This window comes from Amphiura filiformis, chromosome 18 (genome assembly GCF_039555335.1).
Source record: "Amphiura filiformis chromosome 18, Afil_fr2py, whole genome shotgun sequence".
NCBI lineage: Eukaryota > Metazoa > Echinodermata > Ophiuroidea > Amphilepidida > Amphiuridae > Amphiura > Amphiura filiformis.
Window position 1 is genome coordinate 31,723,249 of NC_092645.1, and position 19,609 is coordinate 31,742,857.

The 19,609-nt window shown below is 37.6% G+C and overlaps 1 protein-coding gene across 1 annotated transcript; it reads right to left on the minus strand.

Annotated features, from left to right (window-relative positions):
- Positions 1 to 2,675: 2,675 nt before the first annotated feature.
- Positions 2,676 to 18,838, minus strand: LOC140139437 (uncharacterized). Its single transcript, XM_072161194.1, has 7 exons — positions 18,450 to 18,838; positions 12,829 to 12,895; positions 12,197 to 12,276; positions 10,403 to 10,679; positions 9,402 to 9,719; positions 3,710 to 3,821; positions 2,676 to 2,895 (listed from the first exon to the last, which is right to left on the minus strand). Exons 2-7 carry the CDS (start codon positions 12,893 to 12,895, stop codon positions 2,700 to 2,702), a joined length of 1,050 nt encoding a protein of 349 aa, XP_072017295.1. The 5' UTR covers positions 18,450 to 18,838; the 3' UTR covers positions 2,676 to 2,699.
- Between the last annotated feature and the right edge of the window lie 771 nt (positions 18,839 to 19,609).

The window sequence follows — 19,609 nt, forward strand, 5'->3', positions numbered from 1 at the left end:
TTATTATAATTTACAAAATGAAGAGGATAAGTCCAGTTCTCCTCTATTAGGAATGAAAGCCCAGCTTTCAATTTAATATTGCACATGTTTTTGTCACTGGGCATCCTTGTCCACTCTTGTCCAAAGAAAACGGACATCTTTCAAATTTTCAGAAGTTGCTCAAACAATAGGCCTACAAATTTAACAGGGCGTTCTCAGTGACAGGGTTTTTCTCCTCCGCTGCTTGTGTGCACCTGCTGCACCAGCTAGCATCCTCATGACCTCAAAGTCTGTTGCACTCAGCATAGGCTTTGCACTGAGACACTTTTTTTGCCAAAATACCAGCCTAGGTCCAGTCCCGGCCCCCGCACTCCCGTGTATCCGCGGGTATTCATCCTCTACGAAAATTTCACGAAATAAGGGCGGCCCTGATTTGGTAAAATGATCTAACTTGAAATTAAAATCGCTCTTTCGAGAAAAAGAGCTTTAAAGTTTGAACACTTGGCGTTTTTCTTTTTGAATAAAATAAATTATTAAACAGATCTAATGTCTTAGAAAATATAAAAATCTCATTATTTGGTGGCATGGTAGTGATTTTAGGATGTCACCAATGGAAGGAGCGCCCTCTCATTACCCATGATATGGATTTATCTCAAAATGTCCAAATTTCAAGTTAGATCGTTTTACCAAATCAGGGCCGAGGGTGTTTTCAGATGAAGAAACGTGATTCGCGAAACACACAAAAAAAGGGGTGTTTTTTCAAACTATGTGTTCGCGAAATTGAAAACAAGGGTATTTTCATCCAGTAGCATTGTTCGCGTTTTAGCGAAAATAGGGATATTGTCAAAGGGCAAATAATTCGCGAAATCGCTAAAAAAGGGGTGTTTTCCCCTAAAAACTTCGTGAAATGAGATGCAAAAGGGGGTGTTTTTAAAGTTCACCAGCAAGCATGAATACCCGCGGATTCACGGAGTGCGGGGGCCGGGGGTCCAGTTTTCTTTCAATGGAAACTCTCTCAACCGTCAAGTTGTTAAAAATCAGCAAAAATAAGGTCCATATTTTCTTCAGTCCAATGAAAAATCTCTCAACTGTAAAGTGTTAAAAAATCTGCGAAAATGAGGTCCCTATTTCTTCAGTTCAATGAAAAATCTCTCAACCGTAAAGTTATTCAAAGTTGTACTAAATAAACTTCATTATTCTCTTCCACTGTGAACTCTCTTGATCATACTACTAGGCTAAGTAGTTGAAAGTCAACAACCATTAACCAGTGATACCACTACCTTACAAACAGGAAATTTCCTTTAAAATTGCAGGGTAACCATGGTAACAGCCTGGTTCTCAGGTGCTGTAACCCCGGACGGTAACCATGGTAACAGGTCTCCTACTTCTTCAAGCTTAAATCAACATCCAGCATACCGTCTAAACTTCTCAAAATGAAAATTAAAGACTTGCTGTTGATGAAATGAGACATTCTATGATGTCATGCATCTTGTACCATATCTCTGTAATAGAAAATAACGGAGAATTGAATTAAACTTCTTGATGTTCCAGTGACATTGCATCATAGGAGCATATAGATAATAGTAATAATATTTATTTGAAATACTTGCAAAATAGAAAATGTGACAACATATCAACACACTTTACATTTCTTATACATGACAAAAGCAAATAATTCAGGATGAGTGATTGGGCTTAAGTCCAAACACATAAGTGCCCACTCATCCTGCACATATGCTCCCTCCCCCATCGATATAAAAATTTAGAAAATCTCATAGGAAAATTTGTAGAAAAACTGAGCTTGTGCCCCTAATCAGGCTCTGTGCCACCCTCCCCAGCAAACATTACTTAACTGGGCCAATACTGGACCCCGTAATTGGGCCGATTCATGTTTGCACACCAGCATCGGACTGGGCCAGTAATGGTTGTAAACTGGACAAGTAAAAATTACTATTTAAAGCTTGCTCTCTCTTCTTCCCCTCTCTCTCTTACTCTTTAATGACTCCCACTCTCTTACCCACACACTGGCATGTTCAGCCAGAAAATATAAATTTGTCCAGTTTACAACCAGTATTGGCCCAGTCCGATGCCCGGGGTCCGATGCCGGTGTGCAAACATGAATCGGCCCAATACCGGTGTCCAGTATCGGCCCAATACTACAATGTTTGCTGGGTCATGGTCGGTGCCCCCAATAGGATGACTCATGCTTCGCCACTGTGCTGCTGTTCCATCACAAAGTTATGTAAAGTTGTTTGTAATACGTACCTTGAGGCATGCAATATTTCATTAATTCAAATGGGTTTTTTTTAATGCTGAAATTGGTCACTATAAGCCCAGCTCTGCCATCATATTCAACACATTACATGCATTTTTCAGTATTTCATTTTAGCAGCATTTTCATTGAAATCATAATTGTGACCAGATATGATCCAATCAGGCTAAAGTCGGCAATAATGAAACTGAGATTTAAGCAAAAAGTGAGGAGAAAAAACCCAATAAAAACCAAAAGAAAATTGACATATAAAAGGTTCAATTGTGCAACCAAGTATTCAAGAGACCCTGAGATTCAACATCAGCAAGTGTAGATACTGACTACTGAGCAAGTTAGTAATAGCACCGGTAACTCAATTTTCAACATTTCCAACTTTGGCCTGAGTGGATCAGATCAGGTCACTATTGGAGACAAAATCAAAACTTGCCTGGTAACTTCTTGTTGGTCATTAAACATTATCAATCGGATCTGTAGGTGCATGACCATTGGGAGAATTGAAGTCACTTAAAGTGGTGGTCACCTGACCATTACAGTCACACGAGCTGGTTGTCACATGACCACTGCAGTCATGTGATGTGCTTCTGGTAACAGGTAGGAGTGGTAGTCCATTTTCTATAGCCATGTCACTTCTGGCATATTCCTCCCTATGCACATAATGCAAACATATACCGGTACATACATAAATTAGGGGACGAAAAAAACCAAACCTGTTTTACGGTACAATAATTGTCATAATTGTGCACTTGGTCTTATAGGAGGACTTTCACAAAAAGTCCCGATAAAAACTAGTCCTAGTGTTAGGGGTAGGTTTTTATAGAAATCTGTTTCTGCTAATCCCCAGGATCACTGCCGTTCACAAATAGTAAAGTGATGGTACAATGTCAGTGGCGGCGCCAGGAATTTTTTTTTCGGGGTGGGGCATTGGGGGGCAAATTGCCTCCCTTGCCCCCCCCACCCCACCTCCCCGTAGCGCCGCCACTGTACAATGTATTTACAATATCCTATAAAAGTACATTTTTGTAATTTTGTTATCATAAGGACATAATACACATGTCACTTGTATGACCCCCGGGGGATGTGCGTCATGGTTGGGTCATTTACCAACCAATTAGTGACGCAGGGTACGGTCATTTACTCAATATATAGGCGTCACAACATACCCCGAGGGTGCGCCAGTGTCAGTCACTTTACCTAGGTGCGCCAATGGTTAGGTGCATCAGTGTCAGTCAAAATACCTAAATGGTGAGTCAAATTTGCGTCATGAGGACAGTCATACTCCTTCACATGTGCGCCACAATTTTGACGAGGGGCTAAGTCATTGTCGGCAAATGTCCGTCATTGTTTAGACGCACATGTGGGTCATGGTATAGTTAAATCCGACGCACCTTTGTAAAGTGACTCACCACCCCCGGGGGTCATGGGGTGGGTCATACAAGTGACACGTGTATAAGAACTCACCTTTTTTGCTTGTATATAACTGTGTTCACTTTCCTCCATATAAAGACCAACACCACCAGCACGCCTACCAATAGCGTTATAAGAATTACCATTAATATCATGACTACATTATCTGCAAGGAAAACGGGAAAGAGGATTGGCAGAATTAGAGATGGAAAATACAATTTTGTCCAGCAGTTTTGCAAAATTAAGCTTATTTCCACCTAACATACCCGGTGGGTTCAGTCTTCACTGACAATGTGTACGCACGATGGTTCTAATTAGGGGTACTTTTCAAGAAATGTCCGCGGAATTTTCGAGGACAAAATTGTTCACAATTGTCTAAATAAGGGGTGTTTTGGAGCAAAATTGTCCTTGAAATGAAAAATAGGGTGTATTTCTAGGACTTTTGTCCGCGATTTACCGCTACAGTTTTTGTTTTTTGTATTTTTTCTGTCCGTTTTTTAGTAGTTCCAAACAAAATTGATAGGGTATTTTTCCGATAAAAAAAGGGGGAAAATTCAAAAGCGCCCTTGAAATGGTAAAAATACGGGTATTTATTTCGAAAAATGTCCTTGATTCCTTCACACCGTCAACATCCCTATATCTTCGTGTTAAAAATTGCCGTGGTAGTACGATAAATCCTCACGTTTTTCAACAACTACGCATGGTGATTTTGAGCTATTTTGTTCGAGATAGGCCGTATGCGACTCAGGCTATGCATACAATTTGAGATTTTGAGAGCCGCCACACTGTTTCTATTCTATGTTTTACGATTTTCGCATGATCAGTATATGGCTGGCCGTAACCGCCACAACATGGAGCTGCTACGCGTAGCTTACTTTTCGCTTCGCGGAGCTAAATTGACCAATCATGTTAGATCTTTTCATTACGCGGAGCCAGTTGATGCATCATCGCTCCAGAGAGAGAAAACTCTTGCCAAAATTAATGTTTACTATGTGGATTTTAAATGAATCGAATGTAAATAAACCACAAACAGTTGTACAATACCATTGTTTGATTAGTGTATAGTCAATGTTACCTTGAATGCATGTGCCATGTGTGTGGCGTGTTTGTTTGTTTGTCTACTGTGTCAGGCCAGGATCACTGACACCCACGGTACTGATACTGTCATACTATCACGGTGATCATATTGTTGAATGTTGTTGACTTTAAAATAATCATGATGCAGTCATGTCTACAGTAGAATTCACCACGACCTTTGAAGGACTTAAACCCCATTAAAAGCTATTAAACCAAGATAACACTCAATGAAAACAGCTCAACTATGTTACATCAGATCTTCTCTGGTTAAATACACACTGCGCTTGTGTCTGTTTTACCTGTGCAATGAACAATGAGCTGGTATTATAGTTTCAGTTGGGTGAATGATTATAAAGCTTAACGCAAGGTAACAATACTGTCTGGGCTTTTGTTTACTTAAATGAGACAATAGTCTGCTTATTGTTAACCAGCGTTCTTGAAAATGAGAAGCATAATGGTTTGCAGACTTAACACGGTTTAGAAATAATTTGTTCATATTTTTTGGTGTTATCTGTCGTTTATATCCTTGCTAAAACACAAAAGTACCAATATTTCCAAACACCTAAATTAGCTAAAATTTAGGAAATGTTACAAAACTATATTTTCTAGAATTTCAGAGAATACTTTAAATATTGACTGGTTATTTTTTACACAGTGACGTCATATAGGCAATGGCATAATACTTCTAACATACACTAGGTCACGCGTCAATGGTGAGCGCACTGAGTATTGTGTATAGGAAAACGGGCAGTACCGTAACTACAGTATGTATGGCCTACTACTAGTATATTAAGTAAATCCGAACTGGTTTGCTGAAGGTCGAATTCGCAGGCCACGCCGCACAAGATGTACAAATCAGCTCCCGGCGACACTGCAGATCGCAGAATTCTGTGCATGGTTTACCACCACTCTGCCTAGCTATATAGTTGTGTACAATACTGTATGAGTTTCTTGTGAGTGCATGTCCATCTTAATAATAAGTCGGTTCGTACTTTTCATAAATTACTTTTTGAATCATAACTATCGTGACCGAGGATATCTTGCAACCACGTGAAGCTCGTCTGGCAAATTCTTAATGACTAAATTCGCTTCACGTAATGAGTAAGTCGTACTTGATTGGTCAGTTTTACCTCCGAGTAATGAAAAACTCTAACATGATTGGTCAATTTGGCTCCACGGAACAAAAAGTCAGCTACGGCAGTAGCAGCTCCATCGTTGTGGCGGTTGCGCCTACCATATCAGTATCCCATATGATATTTCTATTGTAAGAAAATTTATTTGTTGTCACGTAAATCACAGGTTTCGTTTAAATGTACTACCTGGAAATTAAATGTACTAATTAGTGAGGACCGGTATTTTGCTGTGGATATGTTTAACTGCAATTTGCGGGTAAAAAATTTGAAATCCTGGGTAAAAATTGTGATCATATTCAACTCTTTGAGAAATAATAATATAAAGGAATGTATGTAAAATCCAGCTGCAATACAATGTACATTATTGACACACTATCACGCTCTTTATCTTCGTCAATAATAGAATAATCGATTTCAATCGAATTGAATGCATGAGTTTGTAGTTGACTACTGAGCGACCTAAGCGATCGATTGCTAGCCAATCAGATAGAACTCCTTTTCTTGCGTTCAGTGAAATACCACTCGCCTGTCGCCACTACCACTCGCCGTCGCTCACCAACGGAGTATTAAATTTATATTTATCGATAGGACGCCGACGGTGTGTCCTTGTGATAAGGGGGTGAAATGAAAATGTGTCCTCAAAATGATAAAAATAGGGGAGGTATTTGGGGGCAAATTTTCCTTGATTTCGTGCAAAATAGGGGGTAAAATTGCTACAAATGTCCTCAATTCCCCGTGAAATAGGGGTCATTTTCAAATCCTGGAACGGTCATACGTCCTACCTTTAAATACAAACTGAACCCACCGGGCTAACATACTGGCTATTTTGAATAATTATACATTCAGTAAAAGGCCCAAGCAAACCCCACATTTTACTACTTTTTACTGATATTTTTTTCATTTCCTTTATTTAATTGCCTTAATTGGCTCTCCAATACTCATCAGAAACTTCACCTCGGAGGAGCAATTTTGCTTGTTACAAACTTTAGTTTGAAACCAACCTCAGGCATCATAAGAACTAGCCGCAGTCTGTGGCCCTCACGGACTAAGCGAGCGCGTAGCGCGCGGAATCGAGCGCATAGCGCGAGACGTTCAATCGAGCGCGTCAGCGAAGTCTGTGGCCCTCACGGACTAAGCGAGCGCGAAGCGAGAGGAATCGAGCGCGAGCGCGAGACGCTCAATCGAAGCGTCACCAGCCGCCTACACGGCGCATGTACTGCGTTATGCTTCGTAGTGACGACTGATTATCTTACAGTGCAAATTGTGGCGGACCCATGCTTGCGACTTTTGGTTAATGCGCCATAGCGAGACTGACTAGCGACGCCCGTGTACCGTGCCGTGTGCACTGCGCCCGCGCCGTGTGTAATGCGCCGTTGTGACAACATGCTGTAGTAGCATGCGCTATGTTCACATGGATTTGGAACAAAACATTCATATGTAATTCTACCAAGATGTTAGCCTATCATCATAATCTATTTTGGCAAAACAATCTCAAGACATTATTCTTTGTCAACATTATGTTGTACAAGTCTTGTGGTACATAGTATTGTACAACATTTTGAAGTTATAAATCATTGGGTTTGTCAGGTACATATAGTACATGTTGTTTTTGCACCTCTGTATTAAGGTACTAGTAACAACTTTACCAGAGAAATTGAGATCTCATCCTAGAAAAGAATTCATTCCTTTTGTTTCATTTCACATTAAAAATAAATCCACAGAAGGAACAATAACATTTGTTTTAAAACTTTCATTGCTAACATCTAGCTGCTAGTGCTAACATCTAATGCATATTAGTACACAGTAACAAAATCAAAATTAAAACCAAGTTAGTTGTGTTATCGGTTGCTGACGCAACCTCTCTGGATAGTATACTAAATAGCAACAGAGCCCGAAAGTAGTGCTACATAAGAACCTGACAGCTCATGCATTTGACTGGTTTAAGGTGGGACAGGTGGAATTGACACTTTTTCTAGTGGAAACATACTAGGAAACCCTTACTAAGTATATGAAACAAGTATATGCTGAAATATACATTTCATACTTAATTACATATTTTACGCATATTAATTAGCTAATTTGCATAATTAATTAGCGTAAATTGGCCAATTAAAAAAAAAATGTGGAGCCACTATGCAATGTCCTAGGAAGTTCATTGAGGTGTCAAATTAAAGCTCTTTGAAAGATCTAGAGCATGGACCTACTTCTGGTATACATACAGGGTTAGGTAGGGTTACCCCATTGGATTTTCCAATTTGAGGTGAATGCAATTTTGAAAATGTACCAAAATCACAATTTCAGGTATTTTGAATTTACTTTAATTTAGGTCCATGCCCTAGATAATTAAATAAGCTTTATTTTGATACCTCAATGGGCCTCATAGGACATTCTATAGCGGCTCCACATTTTTTCCAAATTTGATATTTGCTGAATAAATGAAATGCATAAAAAATGTCATGCAACTGGTTCGTAAACAAAGAAAATAATAAGATTCTTCTTGTAATTAGCACGCTTTTTATACAATTTGCATAATTTTTCCAGATTTTGTTTTATGTTATGAAAACTACATGTTTTACATTAATGTGTCTAAAAATGACAAAAATTAATTTTTGATGAAATGATGATTTTTGCCTAAATTACACCTGTCCCACCTTAAGTATATGAATTATTCAATGGAGAAAATAACAAATATGGACTGAGTCTTATGCTGCCTTTAGTCATGCTCCTTTATTTCTTGGTGTACATGCAGCGTTTCTTGAAAGTTGACAAAATTCCCTAGTATTGGGGAATTTGAGGAATATTTTAGAAAATGGAAAATAAAATAAAATATGACCTTTTAAAAAAAGGAAAACTTTGCACTCTACAATGTATCTTTAAGAAAACAAGATCTGGTTTGTACAGTCTTGGAAATAAGCTGAAATATTTTCAGGCCATTCTGGCCTGTATTTCTAAAATATTGCGGGCCCACAACAATTATAAGGACCCAACTCAAATTTTACACAATATACATGTTTCAAACTGCACTTTTTTTAGACATATCGGACACCAAGATAAAAAAATCTGGGTAGGTTGGTCTCTTAGAAAAAAACATACAACAGTAACGATGACGATGACGATGACGATGACGATGACGATGATGATGATGATGATGATGATAGTCTCTTAGAACAGGCTTATTTTTCATCACCTAAAGTACAATTGGGCTATTCCAGCAAATAGATGCACACCCCGTGTAAAGTAGTTTGGATTTCTGGAAATCCAGACTTTTAAAGTGTCCAAAGGCGAAAAAATCCAGCAAAACAATAGTTCAAAATCAGAAATCCTCAATTTGAGAGCTCATTTTGGATATATCCGTGATTTTTCCTTCATTTAATTGGATTTCCATGCCTTTTCATGTGATGTTGGCAACTGGATTCCAGTCGTTTTCAGAAAGCAGACTTGGAAATCCAACATTTCTTTGATTGAAAAGTTTCTCCTCTATAGGGGGTGTGCACTTATTTTCTGGAATAGCCCTTTGCAATAAAGAAACAACTTACTTTGATTCTTTTGATCCTGATCCGTATTGATCCTTTCTTTAGTTTGTTCTTCAGTTTCTCCATCAACTTTAGGGGGTGATTCAGTACACAATGGCTTCTCTGGAACAGTCCTCTCTCTTGTGATTGGTCCTGTTGGTGTTATCGTCTCTGTTATTGTTGATGGTATTGTAGTTGTTGACGTTATTGTTGATGGGATTATAGTTGTTGATGCTCTTGTTGATGGTACTATAGTTGTTGATGGTACTGTAGTTGTTGATGTTGTTGATGGTACTGTTGTTGTTGATGGTATTGTTGTTGTTGTTGGCTCCTCCAAGCAACCTATACATAAACAATCAATGTAATATTCAATTTATGGTTCTATCACAATATTTTTATTTTTTCATTTTAATAATTTTTGGAAATAGATTGATGACAACAAGGTGCTTGATATACACCCAACACCAAAAAGGCCTCTAGATGCTTTACATAAAATTCATAAAACTATAAAAATAATTAAATAAGTAAACAATCATACCCAAGGAGAATTTACAAAGTTAACAATTACATTACAAAATCCAGTACACCGTCAGATATGGGTATCATGCAATTATATGGAACTAAACTGCTCAAAACTGCAAGGGAAATCCCCAGTAATTCGATCAATCATTAAAACATAACAAAAACAGAAATCTATTAAAGCAGATGACATCATGACACAACACAAAAGTATAATTTGTCCAGGGAGATGACACACAAACATCAAGAAGGTGCATGAAATGAGCAAAAAAGCAAAACAAGTACAAGATCCTAGTAGTCCGATGGTCGGCATCTCACTCAACATTTGAATACAAATTTAATCATACAGGGGTTTACGGCAAGAAGGTTTTATCTGCAATAGCTGCCAGATGTCATATTTTTAATATTGTGTACAATATAGAATGCCGAATGTCAAATGTCTATAGGGCAGCTATTGAAGATAAGGCCATCTGTCACTAATCCCTCGATAAGATGATTTCACTCACGTTCTACCGGTAACACATTGAGTGTTGGTACCTCATCTCTCCTTCCATTTATTTCCTCCCCTGTATAATTCTGACTTGGGTCAAAACAGTCATACTTATCACCACTATTTGCAGCCTGTAGTACATCCTTGGATAAGAGCAGGTAGAATACTTGATGGTTATTAGGGTCTTTCAGGGAGAGATAGTTGCCACCTGGTCCATCATCTATATCAATGAGTTCATCGTCCTTTTTCCATCCCCTCCATTTGGGCTTGGGATTAATTCCTTGTCTGGAAGTCTGCAGAAAAAAAGGTTCCATATTTTATTCAAATGCATGTTAGGCTAAAAAATGAATTGTCCTGGGCCACACTGTAGAAGACAGGGTCTGTCGGTGGGATTTTTTAAAAACTTTTTTTAACTTGAAACCAGGGATGAAACTCAGTCGCAATTGCTCAAAAAGACATTGATCTAACTCTATATAGCATGCCATCATGCAGGGGCCCCGTACGCAGGATTTTGTTTGGGGTGCTGATTTTGAAAAAGTGGACCTTTTTCACAATGGGGGGGGGGCGATTTTGTGAAAAGTGGACTTTCTTTCCAAAATTTGGACATTTTTTGACGAAAACCCGTAAAATTTTTTTTTGATCGCTACGCCGCAAATTCTGACATTTTGGGACTTTTTGAACACTTTGGCAAATTTGGGGGGGGGTGCGACGCACCCCCCTGCGTACGGGCCTGCCATCATGTGTAACAACAACTGAACCATTTGGTGTGCATATAAATTTTGTTACTACAAGTAGCAGAATTCAAGTGAGAAAAATAATTTCTAAAATTTTGCACCTCTGCAGGTTATTTATCAATCTATTTATTTTTGTATTATTTTTGTATTTTCTTATATGAATTATGTTGTGTAACTGGAAAGGAAAGCACTATGTGTTTGGACTTACAAGTCTATTTTTCTTTCCTGAATTACCATTTACTTGTAATATCATTATTACATTGCTTTGTTTTTTGGTAATTCAAATAAATATTAGTATTATCTGACACATAGCATTATTGCAAAATATCTTTGCAGTTCAGCAGTGTGCTTCGACTATATTCATAAATGCATGCGACTACCTCAGCGCTGCCATAGGTTGTCAAAATTCACCTTTTCTCCAGCCCCCTGGGTAGGAGCAGCCTCAGTACACCACTGCTATCCTTGTCTGTATGAGGATTTGGTCACACTTGGTTGTCTTGGTATGTCATCCCCATGCGCATATTTTGTGGGGAGGGCTTTGGGCCCCTGGGGTAAAAGCAGGGGGCGGCCAAAACGAAGGGGCGGCGAAAAGAGGGGTGGCAGATGAAGAAGGGGCGGCAAAAAGAATTAGTAAAGAAAAAGGGCGGTAAAAATTTGAAAAAGTATAAAATTTTTTTTGAAAAAAACGGTACTATACATTAAATGTGTTGCTTTTAGGGCGCCTATAATCCTTTTTTTTTTGCTTTTCACTTTTTCAAACCACAGAAAAAAAATTGGGTCAACCTTTTCGGGCTGTTGAGGAAGGGGTGGCAAAATTGAATTTTCTTCAGCCCCCCCCCGGGTAGGAGCGGCCACAGTACGCCACTGATGCCATTGGGTCATGTGCATATTTATAAATATACATATTCGAAACTAGCTGTTCAGGGTCACCCCAAGATTGATGAAGAAACAGAGAGTGATGCAACAGGGGTGGAGGGTGGGGATTAGGTTGTTGATGGGGTGTAATGGGTCACATAATTATAAGATGACATAAAATATTTTGCTTTTCATTTTCGACAGTTTGGAGTAATACATACCACACATGTGATTACAAAATGTTCAAAGGAGCCTTCACAAAACGTATATGGCAGTGGTCTCTGCTTTACATGGTAGCACTCTGAAAAAGTAGAGTTACAGGGTTAATAAATTATCAATACACTAGGATCCACAACATGCTCACCTATCAGGGCACAGTTCTTTAACCCCAATACATTTATACATTCATTGAATGACCTTTGAAAACTTGGGGTAACAAAACTCATACTCTGCAACTTGAGGTCAAATTTTGCACTACCAGTGTTTAATTGAGGTTATTGAGCTATGCCATTGGGATGAGGCCATTGTGGTCCATAGTGATAGGATAACAGTTTAATAGGCACTTTGCAAAAAAACCATCAAAATCTTAAGTTTCCTTATAATAATAATAATTATTATTATTATTATTCTTGAAAAGTTCTAAACTAACACTGACAAGCTTGGCGATGTTTTGATAAAACAAAAATAATTGCTTTTTTTTAAAAATCAGGTACTCAATTAAAATTAATTGGTTTTTCTAAGCAGTTTAAAAAAATGTTTTCAACGTGGTATCCCTACCTATACCTACCCTATTTTTTTTTTATGTTGCGCCAATTAAATAATTTTTTAGGCCCTATTTGAAAATGCTACTTACCAACATAAGTAATGAATAGCCATGCAAGAAGTCCCACACGAAAGCATGTATAGAGTAATTCACTCATCTGAAAATATCAGATTTTTTTTAAAAATAAATTATATGAACATGTATGAAAGCATGGACTGTTAGTTTCTACAGTCCATGATGAAAGCATATTTTCATCATAATTATTATAAGTTAAGTCATATTTTATAGATACCTTTGTCTTAGCATAGCACAGCACAGCATGCAGCATGAACACAAGTGCCACAAGGCACCATAAATATGATAAAACACAGCACTTGAGGGTTACCTTTCCATACCAGTACAAACACTACTGCGCCCCGATTCAGCGCTCCACCAGGGACATTCCTAATCATTCATAGAATTACTACCCACAAAAGACTGCTACATTATCTCAAGAACCGTCCGTCATAGACAATCTACCACAAGAGATAATCAACATCCAAGTACTCAAGTTATTCAATAGTTGTGTGGGAGAAGAAATGGACAAACCAACTGCAACATTATTCACAAAGGAGTCTGGCCACAAGTTACTACAAAAGAGAGAAGGACATGAATCTTTACCTAATGTACAATAATTTACACAACAACAAATGTCAAGGCACGACAACACAACAAAATGAGCCATCTTGCATGTATTGCTATCTACAGTAGACAGCATATCATGTATTAAAATGCTTACATTTGCCATAGCTGGGGATTATTAAAATATGTTATAATGTATATAATTAATGTGATGTTATATATGTCATGCAATATGTGATGTGCTTAAAATTTAATTAATATACATAATATTGTTTACTTTTACCATGTTATGTTAAAAAAATTTAAAGAAATTAAAAAAAACCAAACAAACAAACAAAGCAAATATTACAAACAAACAACAATGTGTACTACATTAGAATAGTATTCACTGCTCAGTAAATAAACTCACCTCAAGTTTCTTTTTGAGGCCAGTTTATAAAAATTCCTGCTAAATCCAGTTGGTAACCATGGTAACATACTTAATTTTGTCTTGTTGTATATGATTTGTCTGATTATCCTTCATATATAGCACACTTATAAGTTGGAAATCCCCTTACGCTGAAATCACATAATTCTCCTTCAACATGCAATCGATTCAGACAGTCACATAATTCAGGGAGGTGAATCTCATGTAAATTGAGCACCATACTAGTAGTTATTATAAAACTAGAATCGTGATGATATCGTGACTTCTCTCTAGTCCCAAGGGTCGCTAGTCCGAAGGTTCTCTAGTCCGAAGGGTCGCCAGTCCGAAAACCAAATTAAGTGCACTAATCCGAAGGTTCTCTAGTCCGAATATAGAATAAGGTATAAGCCTAGGGTTAGGGTTTATGGTTAGGGTTAGCGAGCCTGTGGTTCGGACTAGAGAACCTTTATTATTATTTGGACTAGAGAACCTGATATTTGGATTAGCAAACCTTTTCCAGAATTCGGACTAGCGAATGGTAAATTACATGTTCGGACTAATGAACCTTCGGACTGAGGAGCCTTCGGACTACGGGAACCTTCGGACTAGAGGGTTGTCGCCGATGATATCTCTTGAAATCAATTGCTGCTATTTTTCAAGTAATGTTGAAAGTGATAGTATATATCATAATTCAGAACATAATTTATCAATTTCCAGTTTCAACATCAGAGCAGGAATAAATAGAACAGAACAAGATGGTATAGGACGCTAATTCAATTTATGTAAATTAAAATTATTTTGAACAATTTGCACACAAAACCTGACAGAATTCACTGAGCATTCATATGAAATCTTGAATGGGGTGTCTTTTTAATAGCTTTGAAACATTGTGACTTGAAATTATTCATTATGCATTTGCAGCTCATTTTAAAGGTGGGTAACCTGATTGACAGCTTCATCCCACTCCCACTTAGCTTTACACATCAAATGCAAATTTTGGTATCGGGTAAAAGCTCATATTTTTCTCATTAACATATTGAAATTAGGTATTCCATATCAATATATTTCTGAACTTGAGAAATCATCAAAAATATTTTCCAAATATATCGGGTCACCTTCCTGTAAGTCAACGTCTTTGTGCACATATAGATCTATTATGGAAACTTTCTGGCCTCAGCCTCATAACTGCTAAATCATGTGTTGGTCTAAAGAATTTAAAAGTCTACATTTTTAGAATGGTAAAGACAAGATGAATTCATCTCAGGAGGTCAAATTTTTGGGCCAAAATGCTCATTTTGGAGAACCCCCCCCAAAAAAACAAAAAACATTTTAGCAGTTATGAGACCCGAAAGTTTCTGTAATTCCAGGGTTAGGGGGTAAAAAGTTCACTTTTTACATCGAAGCCAATTATTGTGTTCGCAAAAACAGGTCTACATTTTGGAAAATCCAAAATCCTGCATACCATTACTTTATTACAGCTGCTACCCATGCAGTAAATTATTTTCCCTGATTCGAGTACAATTAAATTACCCACCCAGTAAAGAGTATCCTTATTTACTTCCTTGTAATATCCAAAAAGTACATTTGTATGTTGCTTATAGTACTTTCACCAGCTTCTGTGACTCAAAAAATACCCAAAACATTTCTTGATCACAATGTCCTTCCTTATAACATCTGCAATTCAGATGGTCCCATCAGTATCAAAAAACTGTACAAATTATAAGTTGCGCAATTTACTACTTCAGTCAGCTTGTGATTCTGAGTCAGAAATACCTGACAAAAAACCTGACATGTGATTATAAAAAAATTCCCCAACGCATTCTTCAGATGTTAAAGGTATAATGTTATGACTGATCAATTTATATCCGGGGGAGAAGCTCCCCTGCCTTCTCTTAAAATGTGTGTTTCCTCCAAATTTGTGTTCCCTAAAAATAGATTGTACCTGGAAATTTGTTCCCTTCTTTTCCCAAACTTATCATGTTATCCTCCCACCACACCTGGTCCCTTAATATTAATTCTATTACCTCCACGACCCATTATTCAAAATCGCGCACTGTGATTTGTTGAAACGCGTCACGTGAGAGCCCATTATTATGCAATAATGGGTCAAGCGCCGTAACATATTCTACGCACAGCATTACGCTTGGCTACGCGTGCAGTATTTCCGCGATACGCGCTGTCACTTACGCGTACGCGCTCCACCTTGAAGTGAACAACTTAAAATATTTGTGCCAAAAAAATGACATTTCTCTTTAAATTGCACTATTTTCTGGTAATAGAATAGAAATCAAGGGTGCAGCATTATCTTACACGCAAATAATGTGTCCTCGGCAGTAAAATGTTTAAATAATGGGTTCGGCTGCGCCTCACCCATTATTTACGCTTTTACTGCCTCGGACACATTATTTGGGTGTAAAGGATAATGCATTACCCTTTATTTTTTTTAATTAATCCTCTGCGTGCTAGCCATATACTTCAACATAAAAAGCCCAAGTTTGGAGATATTTTCTCAAAATATTAAGGGCTATCTCAAGAACCACTGGACCAATACTAGCCTTGTTTGTACTCATTTTAATGCATTTTCCATGTTGATTCCAAATAATGGTCATATTTTTGAATATGATTTTTTTGAACACTTGTCGTCTGCAGTTGACACCTGCCATGGAGAGAGTTCAGCAAAGGGTGGGATATATAATGAAGATGGTTAGGGATAGTGCTTTTACTCAACAAGCGAATCTGGAAAAACCCAGCATACTGCAACTTTACAAAAAATCCCTTGGCCATCATACATTGTAATGATGCAAGAATGCAGACATACTGTCGCACTAGTATCCGAGACTAGTATTTGCCTAAATATTAATTATTAATATTCTCATCATTTCTGTTCTTTACCATGTTTACTGACTGCTATAATTGATCATGCATGTCATTTAACTTACATAATTTAACAGTTTCATATTAAGGAGTATTTTGTGATTCTATAGCATCCTCTTTTTATGGTGTTTCAGTATCCATGCACGAAAAAGGCTTATTTCCAAAATTTCAATTGATTTTGATTTTGTGTTTGCAAGTTATGCATGATTATGTGTAGCTCTATAAAAAATGAAATGCTATTATGGCATCGACAGTAGCAAAGCCCAAGGGGGGCATATGAGAAAAAACATTTTGACATGTTTGGAGAAATTGTAAAAATGTACCCATTAGGCTACCCATAAAGGTCCAAATTATATATTTAAAAAAGTAACAACATTTTATATGGAGGTTAAGTCCACTTTTTGCATGCAAGTGAATTTATTTAGAAAAAAATGTCCACTTTTTTGGAAAGTCTGCACCCTCACAAAAATCCTTTCAGGTATGCACCATATGTGAATTCCAGTGTGCATGGGCAAAAAAAAAAAACTTCCCTGACCTCAACTTCCAGCCCCCCAAGTCAAATAGTGCATGGAACTCATATCTTTAAATAGTCCCATGCAGGCCTCGAAATTAGAAAAAATAAAGATCCAAGTGTCCTTCAGACCCTTGCCTTTGAAATTTCAAGAGTCCTCATCAGTGACGTAGCCAGTGGGGAGGGGGGGGCGCTCATGATGGCCGTCGGTTTATGTCAGGCCGTCGGTAGACGGAAGGCTTTGGTGAAAAACAAATTGGGTGAACAAATTGACTATTTTTGACCGTGCTTAAAAGAAAAAAGGTATTGTAAAAAAATCTTAAATTGTTCATTGGTTTTAGGTTCGTAGTGCCTAGAACACACACTTCAAGTACTAGATTTATAAAGTTTACTTCAAGAATTGTTGAATATCAAAAATATCAATTTTTAATCATTTGCCATATATTGTGTATTATTATTATTATATCTCATATTTCAAAAAATTATTTTATACCAGAAGGACATTCCCCGTATTCAAAATGCAATTTGATGTCTGATGTGCTCTCAGGTCCCACAAAAAATGTGAAAATATCGCTATCCGAGTTCAAAAGTTGAAATGCTCAAACTAAGCTGAAAAACAGTGTGAAATTGGGGTGAAATAGCCAAATTTTTTTGACATGTAGAAAGGGGGAAAGCAATTTTCATTATTTTGGAACACCATTTTGATAATTCATTACCCAGGGGTAGGCCTACACATAATTCATTAGTTATATTGTTGGCAGTGGCAGCACTAGGGGGGGGGATTTTCCCCAAAAAATATTTTTCATTTCCCCAGTTTGCCACCCAGTTTTGAGGTAAAACCCCAAATTACGTAAATTTACACTTTTTGCGGCAATTTTGCACACAATTTGTTGATTTGGCCCCCTGTTAAAAAATTCCTGGTGCTGCCCATTCAGGTCTATCACTAGTTCTTACTTCCAGGACGTAAAAATATTGGATTGAATAAAGACCTAGACATCAAACATATTAACTTCTACCAAGTGAACTTGTTGTGCAACGTGATTTTGTATTTATGACTTAGTATAATAATATAATAATTATGACTTAGACCGTGTAATTTCAATAGCAGTTCATGGTGAATTCACCATGCAGCATGCATGCACTTCTATTGAAATTATTGTTAATAATGTTTACAAAATCATCATCATTATAATTATTATTATTATTACATGCACGATATAATAAGCATCATTTACGGTATTTATATAGTTGTGTTCATTCATGCATTTTTTATACATTGAAATGAAAAGTTTCATTTACCTTGACTTGAAAGCTGAAGCTCCAAAATGATCTGCGAAAAAGTTGCAACCTATCTGAAGTTCAACTCGAGATGGTGCGACGAAAATCAACGGCGTGTCGCCCGGTTTGTTGTCCAACTGTGAGTTATCCGCACTGAATATAGGGCCTAGTTGATGTAACCAGTAGCCTAACCACTTCAAGTTTTAAATGTTCAGGTCCCGGGTTCAGGTCTGCTGAGACTGTTTCTGTCACATGGCAAAATCTTTCCAACATTTAATACTGTTCTCCGATATATGCCTATTGTTCATTGCACACGACCAAGTTTAGTGTTGTGATGCTTGCGCTTCAAACTAGACAAGCTGAATGTAAGGTGCAGAGCTCTGTGTATAAAGGTGTGAGGTCGGCAGTGTATTTTCCTAGCGCTTTATCTCGGGGAATCCCCAAATATTTGCAATCGTCACGCGGCGAGTTGCAAATGAGTTTGCTATGGCGCGGCGGTTGGCACATTGCCATAATTTTGGTTCAAGATCTTTCTAAATAAAATGACAAGACTTTGAATTAAAATGGCTTCTAGCTATATTAAATTTAAAGCATTTTGTGCTTTTGTGTCGTTGACTTCAACTCGCGTGATCCCGGATACGAATTTGATTGAGGTCCCGAGAGAGGTTGTGTCTCAGCTTGACTCCTTCACAACCGCTAGCTTTCTATCGCTCCTCATGGTTTCGAGACAGTATGCGCCGTTAATTGCTAATTGCTGTCTACTGCTGATGAGCAGCATTGATGAAGCATCATCTGCAGAATATCCGGAGCGAATCGGCGATTGCCGAATAGGGTGCAACTCTACTAGTCTTATTACAAGACTGCCCTACCCCAACCCTAAGCCCCCCTAAACTCCGAGAACTGGACTCAAATCTAGGCATAGGCCTATAGGAAGTTAGGAATCATTTTTATCTCGTTTTATGTATTATACTATAGGCCTACTAGTAAACGTTTTATTTTGATTCAACCTTTAAAATAAACTTTGTGTACCTTTGTATACGTAATAATCTCAAAACCAACAAAATGCGTCAGAAAAGCATATCAGTTTGGTTGAGATAAGTTTTAATATCTTTTTGATACAGCTGATACTCCTTATTCCAGAAAAATACAGCACTAATTTTGTGGGATTAAAAAAAATTGTA